General features: G+C 35.9%; 1 protein-coding gene across 5 annotated transcripts in view; it reads left to right on the top strand.

The window, feature by feature from the left end:
* The window catches only part of TASOR2 (transcription activation suppressor family member 2), a 77,035-nt gene that overhangs the window by 6,437 nt on the left and 43,540 nt on the right, over nucleotides 1–27,058 (top strand). For 4 of the 5 annotated variants that reach the window (XM_028494853.2, XM_028494850.2, XM_028494852.2 and 1 more), the window contains exons 1-11: nucleotides 3,943–3,980; nucleotides 12,250–12,383; nucleotides 16,335–16,480; nucleotides 16,777–16,872; nucleotides 17,971–18,043; nucleotides 21,270–21,361; nucleotides 23,487–23,624; nucleotides 23,771–23,901; nucleotides 23,984–24,003; nucleotides 24,104–24,203; nucleotides 26,329–26,429. In XM_028494853.2, the coding sequence (XP_028350654.1) occupies nucleotides 3,958–3,980; nucleotides 12,250–12,383; nucleotides 16,335–16,480; nucleotides 16,777–16,872; nucleotides 17,971–18,043; nucleotides 21,270–21,361; nucleotides 23,487–23,624; nucleotides 23,771–23,901; nucleotides 23,984–24,003; nucleotides 24,104–24,203; nucleotides 26,329–26,429 (1,054 nt within the window). In that variant the 5' untranslated portion in view covers nucleotides 3,943–3,957. Of the gene's footprint in view, nucleotides 1–3,942; nucleotides 3,981–12,249; nucleotides 12,384–16,334; nucleotides 16,481–16,776; nucleotides 16,873–17,970; nucleotides 18,044–21,269; nucleotides 21,362–23,486; nucleotides 23,625–23,770; nucleotides 23,902–23,983; nucleotides 24,004–24,103; nucleotides 24,204–26,328; nucleotides 26,430–27,058 lie in introns of those variants that run through there. The other variant, XM_028494851.2, reaches the window with a different exon arrangement.

Below are 27,058 nucleotides of genomic sequence, written 5' to 3'. Positions count from 1 at the left end.
ATTCTGTTTCCTAGTATCTTGTTGAGGATTTTTGCATCTGTGTTCATCAGTGATATTGGCCTGTAGTTTTCTTTCTCTGTGACGTCTTTGTCTGGTAGCTTGCACTTTAAAGGGATCTTTCACCCATGCATTGGTCATGAGGAAGATACTAGTTCACTGAATTATGTAGATTTCCCAAATGATGACACATTTCAATATATAATACCAAAAAATCACTTAAATTATCACCACTTTGGGAACCACTCCTGTGATTCATTTGTTTTTGTTGAAGTATAATAATCTACTCTAAGACTATATTATACGTTTAAACATTTTATTCTTTATGAACATATTGGTTATTTCCAACATTGGGTTATTATAATTAGTGGAGCCATAAATGTTCTCAGTCATCTCCGAGTGCATATACACAATACGGTTGCTCAGGCATATTTGTAGTGGTAGTGCTAGATCCATTGGGAGGATATTTGCATGTTCAATTTCATTAGATAATATCTAACTTTTTCCAGATGGTGATTCTGGTTTATACTCCACCAGTTGTGAATGAAACCTCCCTTTGCTCTCCATTCTCTCTACATATGGCATTGTCCAACTTTTAAAATTTTTGCTGGTCTGGTAGAAATGAAATGAAATTTTATTTTCTAGTTCTGTGAAGAATGCCATTGGTAGTTTGGTAGTTTGCCATATTACTGTGGTTTTAAACTGCATTTCTTTGATTACTTAAAAGAAATTCAGAGTCTGTTTTCTACAGGCTGCTTGTTTTTTCTTACGAATATCTACGAATTAAAATGAAATATGTTGGGCTTCCCTGGTGGCGCGGTGGTTGAGAGTCCGCCTGCCGATGCAGGGTACACGGGTTCGTGCCCCGGTCCGGGAAGATCCCACATGCCGCGGAGCGGCTAGGCCCGTGAGCCATGGCCGCTGAGCCTGCGCTTCCGGAGCCTGTGCTCCGCAACGGGAGAGGCCACAACAGTGAGAGGCCCGCGTACCGAAAAAAAAAATAAAGAAAAAAAACATGTAAAGGCGTACATTGAAGAAAGTCTTTCTTCCCTGTACCTGTCCAGCTCATTCCCCCAGTGTATTTTTTTATATTCCTCCTTCTTACTCTAATTTCTGCTATGCTCCATTATTTTGCTCCACTTTTCAGTATATTCTGTAAGTCTTCATAAATCAATATAGAGGAAGCGTACTCATTCTATAGAGTAGGAAAAGCAGTTTTCTATTGGGTGGCTGTACCAGTTTTACCTAATCTGCAGTAGATAAGAGTATTTGATATTTTTCTAATCTTTTGCTGTTAAAAAAAAAACGAACAGTGGTGCATGGAGTAACTTTGTAGAGTTGTCATTTTGTATGTGAGATTTCAATACAGTTAATTTCCAAAACTGTGATTGTTGGGTCAAAATATAAATGCTTTTGAAATTTTGATAAATATTGCCAAACTGCTTTTCCTTGGATTTTGCACTCTTACCTGCAGTATGCCTAAGTGACTATTTTTCCTAAAACCTCGCCTTGTGGAATATGCTGATAAATTTATAGGTTTTGATAGTGTGATCAGTGAAAAGTGGTATCAGTTTCTTTGAATTTACATTTTCTTGGACTGAGTTTGAGCATCTTTATATATGCTTAAAGGTCTTTCCCCCCCCCCTTTTCTTTTGTACTAACTGTTCATACCCTTTGTCCATTTTTCTGTTTTTTATTGGGTTGTTGAACTTTGGAACTTCTTTACATACTCTAGGTACTAATCTTTTGAAAGTTAAGTGGGTTGCAAATTCCTTTTCTCTTTGTGGTGTTAGTAATTCTTAATTTTAGACATTTTTATTTCATGTCTGTATATTTAGAATTGTTATTTGTGGGTAGTTTGGAGTATAGCTGTAATTTTAACTTTATTCACATATGGATAACCAGTTGTGGTAGAAATTACCATTGAATCCACTGGGGTTTGAAGTTTTGGTGGTGGCAGATTCTTGACTAGTGATTTAATTTTTTTAATGGTTGCAGGATTACTTAGATTCTTAAAGAAAATTATGTCAGTTTTGGTAAATTAGATTTTTTTCTAGGACTCTGTCCATTTTGTCTAAATGTGTAATATTTATTGGTATAGAGTTGTTAAAAGTGCTCTCTTCCTATTTTTAATGTCTGAAGAATGTGTAATTATGTCTCCTTTTTTCATTTCTGATACTGCATATTTCTGTTCCCAACTCCCCTCCTCCTTTTCTATTAATTCATCTTGCCTGTAGTTTATCAGCTATATTAGTCTTTTCAGTGAATCCTTTTTTGGCTTTGTGATTATCTCTATCATGTATTTGTTTTTATTTTTTTAATTCTTTTTAAAATTAATTTATTTGTTTATATTTTATTTTCAGCTGCGTTGGGTCTGTTGCTGTGTGCGGGCTTTCTCTAGTTGCGGTGAGCAGGGACTACTCTTTGTTGTGGTGTGCGGGCTTCTCACTGTGGTGGCTTCTCTTGTTGCGGAGCACAGGCTCTAGGCTCGCAGGCTTCAGTAGTTGTGGCACGTGGGCTCAGTAGTTTGGCTTGCAGACTCAGTAGTTGTGGCACATGGGCTTAGTTGCTCCACAGCATGTGAGATCTTCCCGGACCAAGGCTTGAACCTGTGTCCCCTGCATTGGCAGGCAGATTCTTAACCACTGAGATACCAGGGAAGTCTTACCGTATATTTCTTTTTGTGTTTATTTTTTGTTTTTTCATTTATTAAACTATTTTTGAGATAGCTGTAGATTTGTATGCATGTGTATGTTTTAGATATGCTTATTTTAAAGAGCATCTGTTGGAATTTTAATGCAGTTTTCAAACATTTTTAGCTGGGATATATAGCCTATTTACATTTGCAACAGTTGCTCTTATTTTTGCTTTCTATTTGTCCTGGCTGTTTTATATTTCCTTTTTCTCCTTTTTTGTTATTTTTAAAAATAGTTATTTCATATCTTATATCATTTCATTTTCCACATATATTAATTCAGAAGTTTTATACTTTTTTCTCTTTTTATAGTTATCCTAGAAATATCATGCATCCTTGATTTTTCAAAATCTAAAAATAACCAATATCTTTACCTTCCTCTTAGATAATACAAGAACTTTAGTAGTTTAATTTTATTCAGCCCCTCATAACTTAACGTGTTATTATTATGTAGTTTAATTTTTTTTAATATTCTTACCAGACAGAAGGACACCTGTTTAGAATTGTTATTGCATTTTGCAGTCAGTCCTTTTTTATATTTCCCACATTTTTGCTACTTTCTCTATTATTCATTGATTGTTTTATCTTTTAGACCATCCATCTAGGGCCATTTTCTTTCTGCTTAAAGTCTATCCTTTGGAATAGATGAACTCTCTTAGTTTGTGTTTACCTGAAGATGCCTTTGTTTCACCAACACTTTAGGAAAATGGTTTTGCTGAATATAGCAGTTTAGGTTGGCAGTTATTTTCTTGTAGCAATTTGAAGATCTCATTCCTCTGTCTTTTGGTTTCCATTATTGCTATTGAAAAGTCACCTGTCAGTCTTTCAGTTCCTTGTCTCTGGCTGCTTTAATATTTTTCCCTTTGTTTTTAGCTTTCTGCTGTTTCACTGTGTCTATATTTATCTTGCTTGGGTTTATTTGGCTTTTTTAAGTCTGTAAATTGGAGGTGTTTTGAAATGTGTTTATTGACTATTCATAATTCCTAAACTGAATTTCCATTTTTATATTCTATTGATCTATTTATCTTAATGTATAAATAAATCTTTTATAACCTTCATAGTAAATATTTTCTCCTGGTCTTTTGCTTTTCTTTTCCTTTGTTTCCCACAGTTTCCCCAACAGACTGCATTGCCAAACTCGTGGATTTTTGATAATCTGATAAGTGAAAAGTGAACCTAGACAATAAAACTCTGGAACTAGTCTTTTGAGAGGAGTAGGACTGCGACTACTCTTTCAGTTTTTTCATCGTAATTGGTTTATTCAGATGTTTCTTCCATTTAGACCAATGTTAGTAAATTATATTTTTATAATTTTCAAATTTATTGGTGTGTGTGATAATTTATAATTTTAGAAAATTTTCCCTGTGTTTGTGGTTAGCCTCCTTTTGTTGAATTTAATTTTTTCTCTTTTTTGATTATATTTGCTAAAGGTTTCTTATTCCAAAAGAACCAGTTTGGGGACTTCCCTGGTGGTCCAGTGGTTAGGCCTTCACCTTCCAATGCAGGGGGTGCGGGTTCAGTCCCTGGTGGGGGAGCTAAGATCCCACATGCCTCATGGCTGGGGGAGCGGGGAGGAAACAAAAAACATAAAAGAGAAGCAATATTGTAACAAATTCAGTAAAGATTTTTTAAAGAAATGGTCCACATTTAAAAAAAAATCTTTTTAAAAAAAAAAAGAACTAGCTTTTGGTTTTTATTGTTTAACTCAATTGGCCTTTTGTTTTTGTTTTTAAATTTGGCCTGTCTTTTTTTATTATGAATTTTCTAAGAAGTGTCTGGAGCATACTTTCTGTTTTCTCTTATGAATTTAGTAACACTTAATTGGATAACTAAATCCCTTGGTAATATTCTGTGTTAAAGTCTCTGCCTTCCTTGGTATGGTGAAATAGACCCTGTTTAGAACCTTTGGGTATACCTGCTTCCTCATTAAATATTCAAGACCCCAATTCCTGAGGCCTGTTTTGACCAGTTGAAGCACCTGCTTCACCCTGTGGTTATCCTCCACTTCTCTATGAGCCACCTTTAGTAAATAGGCCTGTTCTTTGCCCAGGGCATTTGTGATGGGATATATCTAGGGGTGGTGGTGATTTTTAAAAAATCATTGTTATGGCATGGATTAGATATCACTTTCCCTTTTGTTATATGTGATAATCAAAGTAATCTAAAGCAGGTCTTAAAATGTATTTGACTCTGAGAGAAATTTAGTCTTAGGATTTTCTTGTAAGAAGGACAAAACTAATTAACAATATCTTTGTAGTGTATAAATACAGTAATGAGTTTAATGCAGCCATTTCATTGCAGGCTGATAGTTTAATGCTGAAGCACAAATTAGTAAACGTGGTTTGATGAGCCAGAACAAAGGCCGGTTCCTTTATACAGATGTCTGAAAATGGTACCATATAAACTTTGAAGTGATTCTAATAAAAAGTGCATAATCTTGAATATGGAAAGTATGTTCTCCAAAGAATCTGTTGACTTTTTACACAGCATAGCAAGAAAGAAAACAAAATATGATTTAAGATTATAAGCATCTGTCTGATATACAGAAATCTTTTTTATAGTAGAAATGGATTTTGAAAATGTTAAAACAATCTTCAAAAATTGAATATTAAGTCTAAAAGTAAGCCACAGTTAAATGAAAAAATCATAGTACAAAGGAATAACTCATTTTTAGCAATGGAAATAATTTTTTTTTTACTTTTGAATTTTCTTTACTTTTTTTATACAGCAGGTTCTTATTAGTTATCCATTTTATACATATTAGTGTATACATGTCAATCCCAATCTCCCAATTCATCACACCAACACCACTCCCAGCCAGTTTTCCCCCTAGCAATGGAAATAATTTTTTAAAGTTTTTTTAAAAAGAAGGCAGTTGCTCTCCCATTGCATATACTAAATATGCAAAGTGATTTTGCTATTTTAAATAGTAATTAATCTACATGATTCTTTATGAATTTAAGTAATTTCCTTTGTGAGTTAAGGTTTTCCTATATATTTTCTATTTGTGCAATACCATAGCGGCAATGATTCTCTAGGAGCTCCTGATTAGTTTTCCTCTAGCAAGTGCAGATATGGTCCAGGAAATGCATATGGATGTCTTAGATTACTTGGTTAAAACATGAGCCAAAAGGAAAGACGTCCTTAGATCAGGCCAAACACCCCCCCCACACACACACACACACTCACACTCCAACTTTATTTTTCATGAGGTTTGTTAGGGCTCTGTGGCTTAGTGGGAGGGACAGGCACCCCCATCCCAACCCCGGGTGCTGGTATCAGCATCTCCTGGGCATATATGGAGTATCCAAAACCATATTCAGTAGACCTTTTATTTTTGTAAATTACACAGCAAAGCCCCATGAGACCATAATCAGCGAGTTTACTAGACAATAATGGGAAAGCTTTATACCGGCGGTGAGTTAGAATAACTTGGGGTCACTGTAGTGAAAAGACATGGATTTCGGGTTAGGTCTGGGATTTGCAATCCAGAATGGTTACTGAATAACCTGCAGGCAAGAGACCTTCGAGGGAATTGAAGCTTGGAACGATCGTTGTAAAATAACAATAAAACTGTCCACCTAGGAGTACTGCGAGACGTCAGAAACAGGGAACTGAGGACACTATGCTTGTCCAGCCCTCGGACCAGACTGCGGCTCCCGGACCCGGCTACCCGGCTGTGCGCGTGTGCAGGGCGGGGCTCGCGGTTCGCCACCCACCCTCGTTGACTTTTAAAGGCACAACCCGCGCCGCCCCTGCCACACTGGCTTTCGCTGGCGGGAGGGGGCCGGAGGGGCCAGCTGGGCAGAGGGACAGCCCCCTCCCCCACGCACCATGAGGTGAGGAGGAGGGGCCGGCCCTCACCCCCAGCCAGGGGCTCCTGGAGACACCTGCGTCTGGGGGCCTCCCACCTGGCCGGTGAGCTGCCTGCCAGAGAACTGGGTGACTAGGAGACTGGGAGAAGGGACGGACTGGCTGTCCCACCTTCAGGGGGCTTTAGGGAGTGAAGCTTTGGTGGGGCCGCCGAGGTAGGTGGTGAACAAATGGTTCTATGTACTTAAGGGTTTACGGAGCGCCTTTGCCTCCTGACTCGGGATTCTGCGAGCGTGGCGTGGGGAAACCCTTGCCGAACTGCCAGAGAGATGGCATCACTCTTTATAACTCTTCTGTGTGTGTAGACTTACAGTATTTTAGGAAATCTTTTGAATTGTAAAGCAGTGATTCCAAATGGACTTTTGCACTTCAAATAATAGCAGGGTTATCTTGGTTTCTATTCTTTCTGTGGGTGATTATCTTGACATTAGAAAACATTTAAACTTTTGTACATGGTAGACTTTTTTTAATTTAAGAAATTTTAAAAATTTAAAATTTAAAAATTTTTAAGAACTTAAAAATTGTTATAAAAATCATACATTTCTCATTCTGTAGTATTTTCTATTTTTTAATAGAGAAGCTTTATCTTATGGGTCTCTTACTGTTTTGGCTTATGGGAAATGCTATTTCCATTCATTTACTTTGTGTTCATTTTAAAAACTAACTTGCTACTACTTAGAGCCATGGGAGATCTTTTTTTCCAAAATGAAAATAGCTTTACTTCCCCAGATTATATTTATGCTTACATAAAATTTCAGATAACATGTAAAGCTGTAAAAAAAAGAAACAGAAATTACCTGTACTTGACCTACCCAAAGATAACTTGGTAGAGCATTGAGTACTGTGGTTCTAGGAGCTCTGCTGGGTGCTGAAGGGCTTTGTGAGCAAGACAAAGAGTATCTGCCTCTGTGGACCTTACATTCTGCTGGGGAAGATGGACACACACACACCCAAAAGTAAATTAACAAAATAGCTGTATGTTGTAATGAGTGATTTAAAGAAAATACCTACTTTAGGTGGGGTGATCAGAGGAGGTTTATCTGAGGGAATAACTTGAGATTTCACTAAAAGAAGAGAGGGAGCTAAGCCAAGGGCAAAACAGGAGAGCAGAAATAACAGCAAGTGCAAAGGCCTGAAAAGAGCAAAGAGCTTGAATGGAAAGACCAGGGTAGCTGGACCGTAGTAGTAAGCCAGAGGAGGGAGGATCAGGTGAGGTGGAGGAAGCAAGCAGGGGTCAGATTTCACAGGGCCATGGCAGGCAGGGGTCAGATTTCACAGGGCCGTGGCAGGCAGGGGTCAGATTTCACAGGGCCATGGCTGGGAGTGTGCGTTGTATTCTGGTGGCAACGAGAAGCCGCTAAGGGTTTAAGTAGAGAAGTGAAGTGATTTGGAATATGGATTGATTCATTCAATACATGAATGTTTATTGAAACCTTACTGTGTACCAGGCACTGTTCTGGGCACTGGGGTACAGCATGGAAAAGGATAAATTTCTGTATTCATGAAGCTAATAATCTAGTGGTGGGAGCATAATCAAATAAACAAGAAAAACATCAGATATTGATAAGCATTATACAGATGATAACCATTGTTTAAATCATAGTGTATGTTCTTAAGACTTTATGTATATATATACATACTTCTCCTTTGTTATCAGCTTTTCTTTCCCCTAAACAACTTACGGTAGGATTTTTTCTGTTACATTAAATGAACAGCTTTCTTTTACTTGGGAGCATCAGTTTGTTTTTTAGATTAAGTATGGCCAAAATAATACTACATAAATGAAAAAAATACTGTGCAGCAACAAAAACTTATCTAAGTCATCTGTTTGGAAAGAAGTATATAGTAACTTCCTTTGGACAGTCTGACATGTGGCTCTCCTCCCTCATCCCATGTTCCAGCAGCCCCTCATGATAACTTTGACCTGTAAATGTGGTTAGTTAAAGTTACGGATTTCCTATTTTTTGAACCAATTCATACATTCCTAAAATGTACCTTAATTGACTTCTGTTATTATTTTAGTGTCCTGATGGATTCTCTTTGCCAATACATATATTTTAGGATTTTAGTATCAATATTCATGAGATAGATCTATAGTTTCCTTTCTTATGTATTTTCTTTGTCAGATTTTGGTGTTAGCATTTGACTGCTTTATAAAAAAAATTGGGAAGCTCTTCCTTTTTCTGAGTTTTGGAACAGATTAAATTGCATAAGTATTCTTTCATTTAATTATCAAATACATATTTACTGAACATTCACTGTGTGCCAGGCATTGGGCTGATGCTGGGTAATCACAAGTAGACAAAACAGACATGATTCCTGTCCTCATAAGGCTTGGTTTATTAGGTAACTAGACATTAGTGAAATAATTATGATTATGTAATTATAAACCATGATAAATACTCTGAAAGAAATCATTGAAGATCTACTTTGACTGTTCTTTTCATGTATTTGAGTAAATGGTTATTGTGTTCATACACACTAAAAATTAATCCTTTTAAAATTAATCTAATATTTGTTGAAGATTTGATATGTAATTAGTTCTGTGGTAAATAAGTAAATAAAATGAGGTCTTCATAATTATAAAAGTTAAAATAAAAATAATGGTGATAGTAGCTACCATGGTAGGTGGTATATTGCACATTTTTTGATTGAAGAAATTAAGACTTACATTAAGTAGACACTTCAGTTATGTCTGTGACACATCCAGTTGTACACTCCTCTGGAAATTCCACTAAGATTATAGTAAAAGAGTAAAGATATAAATCCACAAAGATCAAGAGAGTGAGAAAGGAGAAGATAAATGAAATCAGTATTTGGGAAACTACAGAAGAAGGTGGTCAGTTACTAAACGATTTAGTGGATTAGAGAATGCTGAAGGCTGAAGAGAGGTAAGCCAACAAGAGAAGCAAGCCGATTCCCTCCACAGAATCTGGAAAAGGCTCAGGATTTAGAGGTACCAAGTACTTCTCAGGGCAGGAATATGGGTGGAATAGAAATAGAAGGGGTGATAGATGATTTTATAATTTTGATGCCCTCTATCCTCTTCACTGCATGCACCCAGACAACTACCTTTCTTGTACCCTGACAGAAGATTGAAGGTTTACACTCAGGAGACATGAACTAGGCAGGCTCTAGACAGCTGAGGTAGGGGTGAAGCACCTAAGTAAAAATAAGGATTAAGTGAAAGTCAACATACTGAACAGTAAAACCAGCGCTGTCTTTTTCTGTGTGGTTCCCAGAACTAATAGTCAAGCTTATGCTTCCCCTAAACAAGATATTAAAGGATTCTTTTCTGGGGAAACTTACCAACCCATGACAAAATATTTAACAGATATGGACTTTGCAAGTTCACTTGATTAAACAGCTGCATCACGATCAGATCACCTGCAAGAGTGAGGGCTGCTGGTCAGGAAGCAGTGCCCATGCACCAGATTTTCGGTTAACTTTAAGTGCCTCACACGTAAAGATAAGCAGACAGCTAAGGATCACCAGCCATTTGCTGGAAGTCTCTAACATAGAGGAGACCACGCAGGAATAAGCAAGTAGGAAAATAAAGGAACTTGGTAGAAATAGATTTACTGCTGGCAACAGAAGAAACTTCAACAAAATAAAACTGTAGTATCTTTTTTTTTTTTTTTTTTTTTTTTTGTGCTAGGCGGGCCTCTCACTGTTGTGGCCTCTCCCGTTGCGGAACACAGGCTCTGGACACGCAGGCTCAGCGGCCATGGCTCACGGGCCCAGCCGCTCCGCGGCATGTGGGATCTTCCGGACCGGGGCACGAACCCGTGTCCCCTGCATCGGCAGGCGGATTCTCAACCACTGCACCACCAGGGAAGCCCAAACTGTAGTATCTTTAAAGAGAAAATATAACTTACATAAAAGAAGAGATTCTGTTTTTTAAAAAGGGAGAGATTATTCAGGAAGCAGGAAAGGATTAGATAATAAAGCTGAAGAACTCTCCTAAAAAATAGAATAGCCACAACAATTAGACAAAAAGAGTGAGAAAGTATTTAGAAAATAAAGGTCCAGTCAAGAAAGTTTTTCATCTAATCCAGTGGTAGGAAGAAAAATCTGTAAAGAAATCAGTACTATAAATATGTGGGAGAATCTGGAACATGATACAGTGGGTACCCAGTGATACCAACAGCCAGTGTCATTGAGACGGGATATGTCATGAAAGGTTTCAGAGAGGCACTGATACTTGAAATCTAAGTAAGTATTCAAATGATAAGGAAGCCAAAAAAGGGCACTAGTGTATACATTTTCAGGGCAATAGAAATAGCAAATGCAAAGGTGGAAACATGATACACATGGGGAACTGCAAGCAGTTCATTATTTGAGAAATTCAGTATACTTTACAAAAAATAGCATGTATAGTTTTATAATAGTATACCTTTTTTCAAAAAGGATTTGAGGTAGAACTGTGTGGATATATTTAAGATTCTTTAGAAAAAGTAGCAATATTGATTGTATCATTCATTATGTCAAGAGGGGAGAATTAAATTGGGAGTCAGGAGACCAGGATTCTAGTGCAGACCTACCACTAACTTGTTGAGACCTTAGTGTGATAATGTTGTTGACTGCCTTCCCAGTAATCACCTCCCTTTTTCTTCCCTTCCCCCAAACCACAATTTTGTCTAGGTTTTGGGGTGATCCGATGCTTCAGGAGCAGCTTGGGCGGGTGAGAGTGGGGGGCTGTGTGACTATAAGTTACTCTAAGCTCATTATGGTAATTCCGCTCTCTTTGGTTAGTGATTGTTTTAGGAATAAACGTGTGACTCAGTTCTGGCCAATGAGGTGAGAATGGGTGCCTGCAGAGAGAATTCTGGGAAAGCTTTCTCACCAAGGACAAAGGAAAAGATGGACTCTCCCTGCCTTCATCTTATTCTAGCTCTGAAGATGTGTTTGAGCCCAGTGTAGGGATGCGACAGAGCAATTTTCAGGCGTAAGGGTTCCCTCCTCTGCTCCTGAAGCTGAGGATTGTTTTTAAAAATATGGTCCCTTTGTTGCTACTCCTTTTCTAAGTTGCAAGTCTAATCTGGTTTGGGAGGGTCTTTACTTCAAGCTCTGCTTTCCTCTTTGAGACCACTGTCACCAGGAGACACAGCCCTTGCTTTCCAAAGGTCACACACTCACTCTAGGAGTATTTTGTGAGCACACTCTAAGATCTCCAGGCTGCCCTTTCCTCATAGAGACGTTTTCTCGTTTGTCTTGGTAAAATCCAGGGTATAGCATAGTACTAGATACATAATAGTCATCACTAGTAGTTTTGTTTAATGAAGGGTGAATCAAATGTTACTTATTTAGGGGTGGGGAGAGGTTTTATTTGTGTTCTATTTGATTTTATTATTTCCAACCAGTAGAACATGGGTGTGGTTCTATAATCTGTTCATTTTGAAAGTTTTTTTTCAATGAGGCAAAAGTGATTCCTGTTTATCTCTGTGAAGAAAATTTTCTTTAGAAATTAAAGAATTGGGGGAAAACCACTTCAATTTATGTGTGTTATTACTTCTTATGCAGCAAATTTAGCCTTTAGCTCTGGAGACTTGACAAAGAAGGGAAACATTACAAAATTGTACCTAATGCTAACTAGATGCTCAGTAAACTTTTATTTATATAGTAGATATGCCTGAAATAGAACTATTCACTTTATGATTTAATTTTTTCTTTTTTCATTTTAGCATTTATGACATTAGCAGAGAACAGGACTATGTCAAGAATTCTGGGGGTACACTTGGTGAAAGTGAATTAAGACCACCCTCCCAGCTACATTCCCTGTTAGAGAAGACTGAGACAGGGTTCATATCAGAGAAGAGTGGGTATTAAACTAAATGCTATAAGCTATTACTAATGAATCCAAAGTTGAACAACACAATTTTTTAGATTTTAATTTAGATCATGTAAAATGAAAGGACTTTTAAAAAAATTATAACTTCTAGTAGCTACAAATTTCTTATAATTATTAGTCCAAAATTGATAGGTGATTAAGTTTTCAAATTGCATCAGAAAAGGTGTGTGTTCAAGAGAAATTGTCACACTCTTCTATTTGTATTTCTTTGAAATTATGATTTATTTTACTTGATTTTAAATTGAGATATTTTAAATAGTAGAAGTAATACATGCTTATGTAAGAAAAATCTAAGTTGTAGTAATATATATAAGGTAAAAGTATAAGTTCTCCTTTTTGTCCACTCCCCAATCACCATTGGTGTAAATACCGTTAACGGTTGGATTTCCCATCTTCCTACATCTTTTTCTGTATACTTTCAAACATGTAATTTTTTATGGGTTTTTTTTTTTTACCAAAATGACATATAATACATATTATTCACTCAGTAGTATACAATAGATATCTTTGTACATCAGTATATACAGATTTACTTTGTTTTTATTTAGTAATTGCAAGGTGTTTCCCTGTTGATGGCAATTTAGGTTGTCTCCAGTGTTTTTGCTGTTATAGGTGTTGGTGCATGGAACACCCTTGTACATACAACCCCTGCACTTATGCTAATATTTCTGAGGAATAGATTCCCAGAAATGGAATGGTTATTTGGTATGCCCATTTAAGTTTTTGTTACTTTCTGCCAAATTGTGTTCTAAAAAAGTTGTATATATCTTAAACTGTCAGTCCTTTGATATCTTAAAGGTAAGGGTAATACATTTTAGGATTAGGTGATGAAAGAATGGGCTGTTCCTTCAACAACTATCAAATGACCTACTTAGAGGAGATAAAGTATATAGGCATGGAGAGTATTAAAAGGTGTAGGTTGCATTCTACTAATAAGGGCCTTTAATGGCACATATTGTTGGTTTCTGAGTGTTTCTGTCTTTGATAAGTGCTATTGCTTAATTCACAAACAGGAGATGTGGTCATGTAAGTCTGGGGGAGATGTAGAAGTGGCTAGATTCTGTTAAATTACTGTGACACCTAAGTTGTTGACGTTTGTTCATCTCATTATTTGCTTTCAGACCAGGTGCTTATAGGATGGAAAATAGATACCTGTGGTATAACATCAGAAACTGGTTTATAATTTTCTTATCTCTCTTATTAGAAGTTAAAAAGAGAGAAAGAAGTGTCCCAAAATCAGACACTCAGTATCCCTGTCGTGGATTTTGAGATGGGGGAGATTGATGCAGGGCACATTGAGCAGAATCCAACTTGTTGTGTCAAGCTTGACCTAACTTTTAAGATCAAATCCACAAATGGTAGAGAAACGTGCCCAAAGCCAGGTGCTACAGGAAAGAATATTAACTCAGTTTTCAGAGCCATTTTGATTGAACTTCAAATTTTTCCACGTGCTTTCTGTTGGTCACTTAAACCATAAGGGACAGTCTTTATGCTTTACAGACAGGTTCTTTTCAAGTTACCTTCTTAGATGTTGCTTTATATTTCTTTGTGGACTAGCCCCCTCTTCTTTCTCTTAATATTCTGATAATCTTGAATGTTTAACTAGAGCATGTGCATTGCTCAGCAAAAAATGAAACTATCCATTTATTTAGTGTTCCTCGTTTTGTACACTTGTTTTAGGTGGTTAAACGAAAGCTCATTGTGTGGGAAGAGACAATGTCAAATGATTTCTCAATAAAATTCTCATCTCCTTAATTATAGAGCAGGAAAGTCTTGAGAGTATAATTGAGGTCATTTATTATGAAGTCATGAAAGATTCAGGATTTACTGTTGTTTTCCATTAACTTCTCTTTTGATATGCTTTTCCTTCTGCCAACTGTAAAATTATTACTTTTCTAACATATGGCTATTTGGAGAGTGCTGACATAAAAAGGAAGCATTTTTAACCATAAATAAATAGTTTTAGAAATTACAGTATAAAAGTACAAAGTAAGTCATTTCTTACTTGTTCCTCCTTGTTTATTTTAAATTATTACCATTAGTCCTAGCTTTATTGGGAGCAGTACTCCCCACATTGTATTAGATAGGGTTTTTTAAATTGCATTATTTCTCACAGTTTTCAGTTTATTATTGTGCGTTGACGCTCAAAATTGGGGATATATGTAGTATTCAGTACTTCTGAAACTTAAAATCTATTAACATCTTGCAGAATTTAGGGAAGTTGATAACATAGATTGGTCATTTCCAAAGCTATGACAACTTTTATTTCTTTCACTTGTAAGCAACATCTTTCACAAATATTGAGCCTCATAGTATAATTAGATTTTTTAAATATTATATTGCCTTTTAAAAAATATTAAATACTAGGTTTCTGAAATTATAATTTTTAAAGGAATCCTGATTTGCATTTGAGCTAGCAGTACAGATTATTTGTAAAAGGAATTTGCAAGTGCATAGGCTTCCCAGTTTGTTTTGAGTAAGTAGCTAAAGAAAGCCATAATTTTTTAATTGTTATCACTGGTGTTTTGCTATTTGAATCTCTTTAGAATATCCATATTTTTTACAGCACTGGTATACTGATATTGAAAGAGAGAAGGTGAAACTGAGGAAAAATAAAAGTAAGATAGAATCGATATAGATCAGATGTGCCAACTTCAGAATATTCTTAAGTGTTTCATCCTCTTTTCTTTCTTTCCTTGCTATTTATAATCTTTTATTTTTGATACTAGGAAGTTTTGTTATCAAAATCATTTTTAAATTACCTTGGGAATTGAAGCGTTAGGACAGTTTAGTCCAAATTAATTTTACTGAAATGTTTGTTTTGATTTCTGTAATAGTCTAGGGTTTTTTAATCTGTTGTTCATAAATTAATTTTAATTAAAAAGCTTATGTTTTCTTTAACTTTTGAACTTTAATGTAATTGGCAGAGTCCTGGTATAAGTAGGAAGCCATATTAATGTACTTATTTATACTGTAAGGCCCAAACTTCCAGTGTTACATAAATTATTCTCTCTATTATTTACAAATAATCAGTGTGTATCCTCCCCCCAACCTTGTTAAAGAGAATAGAGAGGATGTAAATAGAAAGGAGTAAACAAATCAAATAGTTAAATGTTATGAGAACTCATTAGGCTCAGTTCTTGCTAAGTGAGGACTCGTGAAATCAAAAGACACAAGGGCTCAATCAAGAGAATTACTGGATTGAGTCAGTAGTTCTCAATTAGGAAACATGCCTCTCATGGGAGGGGTATACCAGCATCTCTGGGATAGCACATGGGTATGGTTTGAAAAAAGCACTTTCAAAAAAAGTAATAAAGTTTTATTTTTGTAAAATGATGATTCTATAGTACAGCCCATAAGAAGTAAATTTTAATAGACATGTACAGGCTGGTGAGGAAGCCCCAAAGAAACATGATTTCTAATGTGTTTGCTGAGTGTGCAGTAGTAGGCCCCTTCCAAGGAACCTAACAGACTTCCTTGGGGATTTGGTGAGAAGACAGGAAGGGTAAGTTTATCAAAATGTGGCTTAGGTTTAAAAAAATTTAAGAATGAGAAGCATTGGTCTAAGCAGTTGCTGACCACCAACTTGACACTACAGTTGCATCTGCTTTTACCCAGTGTGGTTACAGCACCCAGCTTTAAACCAAAAGGGATTTATTCTTGCATTAAAAGTAATTCACCTTCAGTGATAATCCATTTAGGTTATTTTCACATGTGAAATCTTTTAAGATAGTCCAGATATGGTAGCCAAAACACATTGTAAATGTCTTAATTATACAGGAAGGAAATAGATGATTATTTCCTATTGTCATAGATGATATATTTCCTATATCAGTATTCAGAGAGATTTAGTGTGCCACTTTTCCCCATCCTTTGGTTTTCTTAAACAGTTGCATTATTTTTGTTTGTGTTTTACAGTTTTTGAGACAGTGTCCTTGAGTTCAGACTCTCTCTTCCAGAGGGCAGTTTCAATTCTCCATACTTCTTACTTGGACTCTGCATCTGAGCATGGTTTTCAGTACAGTCAAGTGACTTTGGTGAAAAATGACATTTTCTTAAATGAGGTGAGGTGCTTGGTACACACTGTGTCTGTGTGTTCGTTTTATTTTAGTTTTAAAGAAATAGACCCATTATTTTTGATATATAAGCCTAGTTCTTTTTAGCTATCACATTTCAGCTGAGATAAAAGATCCTTGGAAATAGTCACTTGAAAGGTAATTATAATATATTCTAGGGAATAGAAAAATAATAAATTTCATTAGTCTTTTAGCAGGAGGAATTCAGATCATGCATTTTTTAAAATTAATTTGCAAGGCAAAATAATATGTTTATAACATTTGATTATTCTCTCCTTATACAGTACAAAACTTTTTACCAAGAAAAAAAAGCAAGTAACTATACTCAGGAAGAACTTCAAGAAACTTATGGGTTTCTTCTGTTTGAAACTGAAAATCAGGTAAGGGAATTCGGTCGTAGAAAAGTAATTTTGTGATGTAATGTACAAAATTAATTATATCATTAAAGTTAAATATTGGTATTTTAGGTCTATAAAGTTTGTAAGATTACCAGTTCATCAGTCTTTTTTGTTAGTTTGGTGGCAATGTAAATGACAGTGAAAGCTTGTCATGAAAGAGATTTGATTTCTACAACTTTTCATAGGTTTTCTTTAGTTTTATCTTGAATACATTTGTAAGCTCGTGGTGAGATTTTGATTAATACAGATTTCTTAAGTATTAATAATGACTTTTAATGGAGTGAATGGATATTTTCTATTCTCGATCATTGTTTAGATAGATATTTTCTATTTCTTGTGGAGGTTTTTCAAGTTTAAATTACATGGTTTTGGGGACAATATGAACACGTTCAGCATTCTAGTTACTTGGAATTGTTTCATGCCTTATTTTGAAAATTGAACATCCATATTGTTGGTTGTACCTAAATTGTGGAGAAGGAAACTACTGTGTGCAGGTATGTCTCCAGAGATGTGTGTGGCTTCTAGATTCAGTTCAGCAATGCTAGAGACCTATAATCCAGCTTAAAGTAATTAAAAGGTAGTATTTTGGTTGGGCTCATGATTTTTAAAGAACAGGGATAGATTTGCTAAAGAATAATTAACATTAGCATATAACTTATGGATTATATAGTAATACTAGAGAGTTTATTTTCTTAATCGTTGAGTTCCAAATAAGATATGTTATGGATTCATACTAAAAAAAAAAAAAAAAAAAAAGGCATTTGGGGATAAGACATTTTCAAATTTAGTGATTCCCAAGCTGTAATTGAAAAAGAAATCTTCAAGAGAGGACTTATCTGTGAGCTTGTTTAATTTGGTTTTGCTGGTGACATTTTTGTTAACAGAAATAATAAAATTTCGTGAAAAAGTTTGAACTGTTAATATTAACTAAAACACAATTGCCTTACATAAGCTTACTTTGTGCCATGAATGCATACAATGTACAGATTCTGTATTGAAAGTTTGTATATAGATTATAGAGTTATTTCATTGACCCTCCCAAGAATGATATGATAAGCAAAGTACGATCTTTTGTTTAAGGCAAAGTTGGTATGTCAGCGTGGACTCTGTGTTGGCAGCAGTGCTATCACCACTCTGGGTGACCCAGGGAAAGGTACGTCTGTAAGGAAAAGGAATCTCTTTTACAAGTTGAAGTGGGGTTTAGTTAGTTACATAAGATACCTATGTTAAATGCTAGTTTTATTGATGATAAACAGTAATCTTTGGAAGCAGACCTTTAAACATATAAATGAGCTTTGAGTCTAAGACTTAAGGTTTTCTAGCCTTTTTTAAAAGGATGGTTGGACTAGAAAAGGTACTGAAGGTATCTTTCAGTGCCAAGAGTTTAGTGCAGTCATCTGGGGCTAATGAGGATTTCTTCTGAATTGTCATAATGGCAGTAGGAACACAGAACAGATGGAACTGACAAAACTTGGCAACTGTGGAATGTTAGGAGTAAGAGAAAGGAAATAATCACATGTAAGGTTTTAAACTTACACTGCATTGATATTGTCAGTAGAAAAGAGACACGGAAGGAGAGGAAATTGTAGGGAAGCTGATGAGTTAAAAGAGAAAGGTAATCTTATTGTCAAGAATGTGGATTAGCACTAATTTCTTTAAGCTTCACTTTCCTCATCTGTAAAATAGATGAAACTTTCATCTAGATTTGCTGTGAGGATTACATGAGACTGTGTCAAGTGCTTAGCTTGGAGCTTACACCTAAATGAGCACTACTACTTGAGTGAGCTAAATTTGAGAAATAATGAGGTGGTCATAAGTGTTTCTGGAAGCTGTCCTGCTGGTGGTAAAAACAGTTGGAAAAGGGATTAGAACTGGAGGTTGGGGTTCAAGGTGGCAGCGGGTGGGTGTTAGTTGAAGCCAAAAACATTGTTACATGGGGCAGCAAAGATGGCAAAGAACAGAAATTTCAGGTGGTTATGGGAGGAAGGGATGGGGCCATGGGGCAAGGCTAGGAAGAGGGAGTTGAGAGCAGTCCAGGGGATGAAGATTCAGGAGGTGGAGTTTCACAGGGAACAGAAGGCCGTAAGGAAGGGTGTTAGCAGTGTCAGATGCTACAGAAGTTGGAGATCAGCACTGAGAAGGGTTACTGGGCTTCATGGCTACATTCCTGCTGACCATTTCTTTTAGATAACAGCTTTATTGAGATAACATTCACATACCATTCATTTCACCTGTTTAAAGTATACAATTTTTTTTTAGCATATTCACTAAAATGAATATACAACCATCAGCACAATCAATTTTAGACCATTTTCATCAGTCACTCCCCACCCCCACCAGCCTAAGCAACCAGTACTCTACTTTTTGCCCCTATGGATTGGCCTATTCCAGACATTCCATGTAGATGGAATCGTATATGACCTTTTGTGACTAACTTTTTTATTTGGCTTAGTGTTTTTGAGATTCATCCATGTTGTAACATGTACTTCATTCCTTTTTTGACTGAATAATATTCCATTGTACCACATTTTCTTTATCCATTCAGCACTTGATGGACATTTGGTTGTTTCTACTTTTTGGCTATTATAAAAAATACTACTATGTACATTCTTGTACAGGTCTTTATGTGGACATGTGTTTTCATTTCTGTTGGGTTTATACCTAGGAGTGGAATTGCTGGCTCATATGGTAACTGTGTAAAACAAATGTTTTTTTAAACTTATATTCAGTTCTTCTAAAGGACATGAAAGGGGATAAGTTCATAACACCAATAACAGTTTACCTAAAACCTTTTTTTCCTTCTCCCCTACTCTTTTTAACCCCCCCTTCTTTTCATTATGAAAAATGCTAACATAGGAAAAGTAGAGAGCATAGTATAATACACCTATCACCTACGTTTAACAGATAATGTTTTGCATTAGTCTCTTCATTTGTTTAAAAAAGTTTTTTTCTGAAAATTGTGAAAGTGAATTACAAGCAAACACCTCAGCTTACATCTCTAAAAATTAAGGCCATTTTTCTGCTTTACTGCAGTCGCATGAGTTTATTGTTAATGTTTGAGAGGCTGGCTTCAGTAGGGTGGTGGAGTAGATAGAGGGTGGATTGCTCCTGTAAATACACAATCTTCATCACATGTACTGGGGGTAATAATAAAATAGCACTACTGCCTGTGTGTGTTCTATAGTTTTGGGCTCAAATAGAAATGGATAGTTCTGTGTATGAAAGTAATCCTTTATATTACTGTAGTGTATTATAGTTTTAAAAGTTTATGGATCTTTTTGGGCTTCCCTGGTGGCGCAGTGGTTGAGAGTCCGCCTGCCGATGCAGGGGACACGGGTTCGTGCCCCGGTCCGGGAAGATCCCACATGCCGTGGAGCGGCTAGGCCCGTGAGCCATGGCTGCTGAGCCTGCGCGTACGGAGCCTGTGCTCCGCAAGGGGAGAAGCCACAACAGTGAGAGGTCCGCGTACAGCAAAAAAAAAAAAAAAAAAAAGTTTATGGATCTTTTTAAATCTTCCTGAGAACCCTGTGATTTATGTATCTATGATTCATGCCCACCCTGTCCGCTTAAGTGACATACTCCTCAGTCACATGGTTATTATTAGCAATAAGTGAAAAACCTGGAACTGGAACACAATCTTCTGGCCACAAGTTTATTGCTCTGTCTGCTATATCAATGTCCTCACCATTGTCTTTTATATTTCAAAAGAGATACTTCAGGAATATCTCTGAAATGTGTCCTTTCCTCCTTATTCTCACTGCTGCTGCCATGTGGGGATCCTCCTCTCCTGTCATAACTTACAGGAGTCTCTCCCCTCTTGAGACTCACTTCTCTATTAAGCTGCAGTGGGCTGTGATGTGGCTACAGTGGTGAACAAAACAAATATAGCCCCCGCCTCCCTGGAGTTCACAGCCCAGCAGAATAAGCTGCTTGAAGGCAGGACCTCGTTGTATTTCCCTTTGTGTCACTGCTGCCTGGCACACAGCTGCCGTGTAGTAGACCTCAGCACACATTCTTAAATATGAGTACTTACTGAGATTTTTTGCAAAAAATAACTTGAGAATCAGATTACCATAGACCTTTTCACTGAATGATTGCATGGAGAAAAAACAGACTCACGAAGACTTTTCCAAAAATATTATACTCTTATCCCTTTTCACTTACTGTACCCAAATAGAAAATTGGTTGTCGAACAGATATATTGTATCTTAGCTCTAATGTTTCCATTCCTTTAGAATATCTCAAATAGTTTTTAAAAGGTAAGCAGTTTCAAAATAATTTTTTAATGTTAGCATTTATTTGTCTTGTTCAGTTAAAGGTAACCCATGTGTAAGCAATCTTTTTAAAGTGTAATTTAATCTATTTTTATACTTTTATAGGTGTATACATTTCCAAATACTCAGACTATCTTCATGCAAGACCTTGGTATCATGGGAAGTCTGGTTATGTTGTAATTTTTAATCTAATTAAGGTAAAGCCTAAATGTGCTTCTATGTAATTTTTCTTTTAAAAACGAAAGATTATCAGTCTGTGATAATGTTCTTTGCAGATCATTTGCTACGCATAGTCCTTGCCAAAGACAGCTATCTAAAGTCAGAAAAAATAACTGCTTTTTGCTTTCCTTTAAGGACAAAGCTTTTTTAAAATTCATTTAATAGATGATCTATGAGTATGTTTTTTTTTAAAAGCTTCAAAATAATACAACAGGTATTCAGTGAAAAGCTTTCCTCTCACCCTGTCCCACAATGCCACTTTTTAAATAGTAAATACAGAAAACAAGTAGCTGCTTATAAAACAATGTGATTTCAGTTATAAGAGATGAATTTAGAAAGCAACATTCATTGATTTAAATTGTCAAAATGAGAAACCTTTATATATTTTTTTAATCCCTAAAACATTGAGACCTTGTTCACAGTTTCATGGGGCACCTGCAACTGATGATCTCAAAAATTTTTAAATGTCCTTAAATAGTCCAGTATTAATGAATCATGCAATTCGAATTTTCACTCAAATAGTAGGAAAACTCTGATTTTAGAGGTTGGGGGGCTTTTTGAGGACATATTCTGTGGTCTTGTTTTGTTTTTGCTTTTGTTTTAGCTTTCCTACTATCTTAAGTTCTTTGGTTATAAACCTAACACTACTGATTTTTTTAAGAGTGTGAACTCTTCATATTCCAAAATTTGTCCCCAAGAACTGGAGGGAAAGTAGCATTGCATTGGCTCATAGTCACTGCTTCCCTCCCTTACTCTTCACTCTCCTGCTCTGTGATAAGTGCTGTAGTTCTGCCGCAGACGACGTGCCTGTCAGCTCAGATAACAAACATTTTTTTGTTTATGTCAGATTGTGCCTCGCCATTGGTTTCGTGCCCCTGTATCCCACCCAGTCTGGTGGATACAGCTGTTTAGTTTTTGCCTATATGCTCTCAGTCTTCCTTACTTTACCGCTTAGAAGCCAGCCCTGCCCAACATCATAAGCTGTTTGAGGGGGAGAGGATACAGGTTTTGATTGCTCACTGAAGTACCATTTATATTATTTGTCTTCTTAGTATTGCCTTTGGTGGTCCTATTGCTGAAGAGGCAGGACCTTAACAGCAAACATGTGTATATGTTCTTTATTAGGCTACTTTTAAATAAATCCTAGAGTAAGATTATTGCTATTTGAAGACATTCGATTAGTCTTAATATTTTCATTCTAGGGAGAAGTAAAGTTTGTGTTTGAGAATTATCCAACTAACTATACTAGCCCATATTCTGGCTATGATTGCCATGTGGCTGCAAATATATGTGTATATATATATATTTTAAGTAATGCATCTTGTAAAGATAAAATAAAAATTGCCTATTGTTTCACACCTCATTTTGATATATATTTTGTGTGTTTTCATTTTTTTCATGTATGTCATTATATTATTCAAGACAGCTTTTAAAATCATTGTGATCTTTCATTGCATGATAAGCTTATCAGTTCTTTTTTTCCTTTTTCTGGGAGATATGTAGCCCTTGATAAAGAGAAGTCCATAATGGAAAATACTATCAGCTGTTCAGTAATCAGGGCCATAGGCCTGTGAACTGCTTTACTGTGTATTTGCTCCTTGCTGGTTTACCAGGTCCTGGTGTAATAGAAGTATCTTGGTCTGTAGCTTACAGTTTATAATTTAATACTTCAGTTTGGAAACTCATCTTTTGAAATTTTAGATTTCACTTGTCATCTTTTATGATAATAGTCATTGAATAGCTAATCTGTTTGGTGGGCTATATAATTTCTCTATTAAAGAAATGGTTCTCCTAAATTTGGGGTAATTAATGTACTCCTTTGACACTGTGATAAAAGCTGTGGACACTTGCCTGAGAAAGATGCCCAAACATATCAGATTTTATTTTTTTAATTTTAAGTGTTAAGTACAAATTTAATGGGGTTCATGGATAATTAAAACTATTCTTGGCCTTAAGATAATTTTCTAAGAACCATAGTTCTTAACACAGTTAACTGTTAGTTAAAACACATCCACATCTGTATTAGGCTGCTTTTAAATAAATCCTAGAGTAAGATTATTGCTATTCGAAAACATTTGATTAATCTTAATATTTTCATTCTAGGGAAAAGTCAAGTTTGTGTCTGAGAATTATACAACCAACTATACCAGCCCATCTTCTGGCTGTGATTGCCACGTGGCTGCAAATACTAACAAGGTTTCTCACAAGACAAGTCATTTTCGCACCTTTGAACTGAGTCAGGTATAGTCACCTGGGAATAAATCATTTCTGATGTACATTTCTAAATCTAATGAGTTAAATTTTGGGGTTGGGTAGGGTTGAAATAAACTTGATGCACGTGGAATTCTGTAGTATTACCCTGATAATACTTATTTTGCTTCTTTCAGTATTACCTCTATGAACTTTCAGGCAGCACTGTTATTGAGCGACCCAGACAGATCTGTCCTTATATGATTGTAGCTTTTCAGTACAGGGAACCTAAAAAGATGGCAGCACCAGCTCATAATCATAAAAGCATGTAAGTAATTATGTGCATACTTTGTTTTACTGGATTTCTTTCCTTTGCTCTTATAAAAAATGCTTCTTTTTTTTCCCCCTAGATTTGAACTCAAAGAAAATGGTAAGAAATTATTTAATTGGTTCTTTTAGCTGTTTCTTTAAGTAAATGTTTTGTTCATAAATAAAATAATCAGTTTCTTTCTTACCCTCATTTCTTACAGTTCTCATCTCTCCATGGAAAGGGAAATTAATTATTCAAGGCTGTCTGCTGTGTGATATAACTCTTTGGTCCTCTTACGGTACAGTGGTTCCCAAACAACTGTAAGTATTGAATGAGTGCCTTTACTGATGCTTGTATAATTTTTTGATTCTCATTTTGAGGTCTTGCTTGTTGGCACTGGTGAAATACAGCAACTGTACTTGGTTTTAGATTACTCTTGGGGAGATGTATAGAGCACAGGGCCATGACACAGGAGACCTAAATTCAGATCTAAATCTGACCGTTGCCTTGAAATAAGTTAGTTTTATAATCTTTGATAAATCACTTTTTATATTTTAGTATCTTAATCCATTTATGGGAAAATGATCTCTCAGGCTAAATTAATTTACTTGATGCTAGAAGTTTGACTTTCCCCAAGAAACAAATTGGACTTGCCTAGATAACAGATGCAACAGATTCTAGCCACTGAATTCTTTTTTTTTTTTTAACATCTTTATTGGAGTATAACTGTTTTACAATGGTGTGTTAGTTTCTGCTTTACAACAAAGTGAATCAGTTATCCGTATACATATGTTCCCATATCTCTTCCCTCTTGCGTCTCCCTCCCTCCCACTGTGCTATGCGGCTGCTTCCCACTAGCTATCTGTTTTACATTTGGTAGTGTATATATATCCATGCCACTCTCTCACTTCGTCACAGCTTACCCTTCCCCCTCCCCATATCCTCAAGTCCATTCTAGCCACTGAACTCTGTTAGAGTATTTATAAGATTTGCAGTATCTAGTTTTTTAATTTTCACATGATTTTCCTAGACTAGTATTAGAGTAGCTTTTACATGTATTTACATTATGATGAATTACAATATTTGCTTCTGCAGAGAGAACTGTGAAGGGCATCTTGTGATATCTTTTTGTTTAATCTATTCTTAGTTTGCACCCAAAACTGTTGAAAGTTAGACACGCTTTAATTGAAAAATAAAATGAAAACTGGTGTGCTATTAGAAATCATTTTCTTTCTACTGGCCTTTTTTAAGAAGAGAGAGGGAATTTATAGCCCATAGAATAAATTAAGGGTTCTGTGAATAAATAAATGGGAGAAAAGGGAAAGTTCTTTCTCACTATAGAGTGCAACTAATAGGTATAGAAAGAGTGATGGAATTTGGAAATCACATTTTGGCAACATCATAATAATCAATGGAGGCTTGATATAGTAGGTGAAAGTTTGATGGTATTTACATATCTCACAAAGGAAAAAATAAAGACTTTACAATGGAAGAAGCTGCAGATACCATCTTAACTAAGTGGTTAAGTTAATGTCACCAGGAGAGGAATAAACATCATGTGCTTCCTGATACGATGCACAGAGAATAACACGATATCAGTCTGTGGTGCTCCTGCCAATCTAATCAGGAAGAAATGTTAGACATGCCCAGATTGAGGGACATTCTGCAAAATAAATGGTCTATATTATTCAAAAGTATCAAGGTCACTGAAGATAAAGAAAGACTAAGAGATTGTTGCAGACTGAAGGAGACTAAAGAGACATACGTAAATGCAATGTGGCATCCTGGATTGGATCCTGAACCAAAAAAAGTACCTTCTTTTGTTACAAGGGACCTTAGTGAGATAGTTGGCAACATTTGAATGAGGTCTGTAGGTTAAAAAATTGTCCTGTATCATTGTTAATTTCTTGATTTTGGCTAATTGTTTTGTGGTTATATAAGGAAATGTTTTTCTTAAGGGTACACATTAAGAAGTATTTGGGGGAAAAGGAGGCATCTGTAAGTCTACAAGTATTTCAAAATGAATTTTAAAGAAGGAAAAGGTAGTCGGGAAATGATGCAAGTCTGGCTGCAGTTCATCCTGTGGCACTGCATGGTCGGCAGTCCCATATTATCAAACGTTTTCAACTCTTACGTAGTGTAATTTGTAGAAGATTCTCATTCCAATATGCATAATTCTTCCACATGTCTGGATATTTTGGTTATAACAGAAATGCATGCATTCAGAAAATGTGAACACATTTGCAGACCATGGTTTATGAGGTCACATACTCAAAAATCTATAATATTTATGAATATGTACATTTATTTGACCTGGAGTTTATAGATTTAAGAATTTTTTGTGGTTATAATATTTTTGTTTGCTTTATATTAGAAAACCAAAACTTATGAAGCTGTAGTTTCAGTGTTTATTATATTACATGATATTGTTCTTTTGTTTTTTAGACCACATGAGCTAGATTTTAAGTATGTAATGAAAGTGTCATCTTTGAAAAACAGACTACCAGAAGCTGCTTTTAGAAAACAGAATTACGTGGAGCACAAAGGTCTGTTCAGATGTCATGGTACACTGCATGTCCTGAGCTTTGTTCCAGTTATTTTCCACCCTCTCTTTCATACACACATGCACGCGCGCATGTGCACTCTCTCTCCTGCCCTCTTACTTCTGTTTTCCCTTAAGTAATTCTTAAAAGGGTCTTTTGTGAAAGGTGTAGAGTAGCTCTGATATGGTTCCTGGGAGGTTCCCTCTCTACTTTCTGGAGAGTTTATATCATAAATGGGTGTTGAATTTTCTCAAAAGCTTTTTCTGCATCCACTGAGATTATATATGGTTTTTATCCTCCAATTTGTTAATGTGTATCACATTGATTGATTTGCGTATATTGAAGAATCCTTGCATTCCTGGGATAAACCCCACTTGATCATGGTGTATGATCCTTTTAATGTGTTCTTGGATTCTGTTTGCTAGTATTTTGTTGAGGATTTTTGCATCTATGTTCATTAGTGATATTGGCCTGTAGTTTTCGGTTAAGTCTCGGAAGGTTGTGCTTTTCTAAGAACTTGTCCACTTCTTCCAGGTTGTCCATTTTATTGGCATATAGTTGCTTGCAGTAGTATCTTATGATCCTTTGTATATCTGCAGTGTCAGTTGTTCTCCTTTTTCATTTCTAATTCT

This window comes from Physeter macrocephalus, chromosome 11 (genome assembly GCF_002837175.3).
Source record: "Physeter macrocephalus isolate SW-GA chromosome 11, ASM283717v5, whole genome shotgun sequence".
Lineage (NCBI taxonomy): Eukaryota > Metazoa > Chordata > Mammalia > Artiodactyla > Physeteridae > Physeter > Physeter macrocephalus.
Note: the sequence above shows the minus strand (reverse complement) of the source record. Positions and strands in the feature narration are given on the sequence as shown.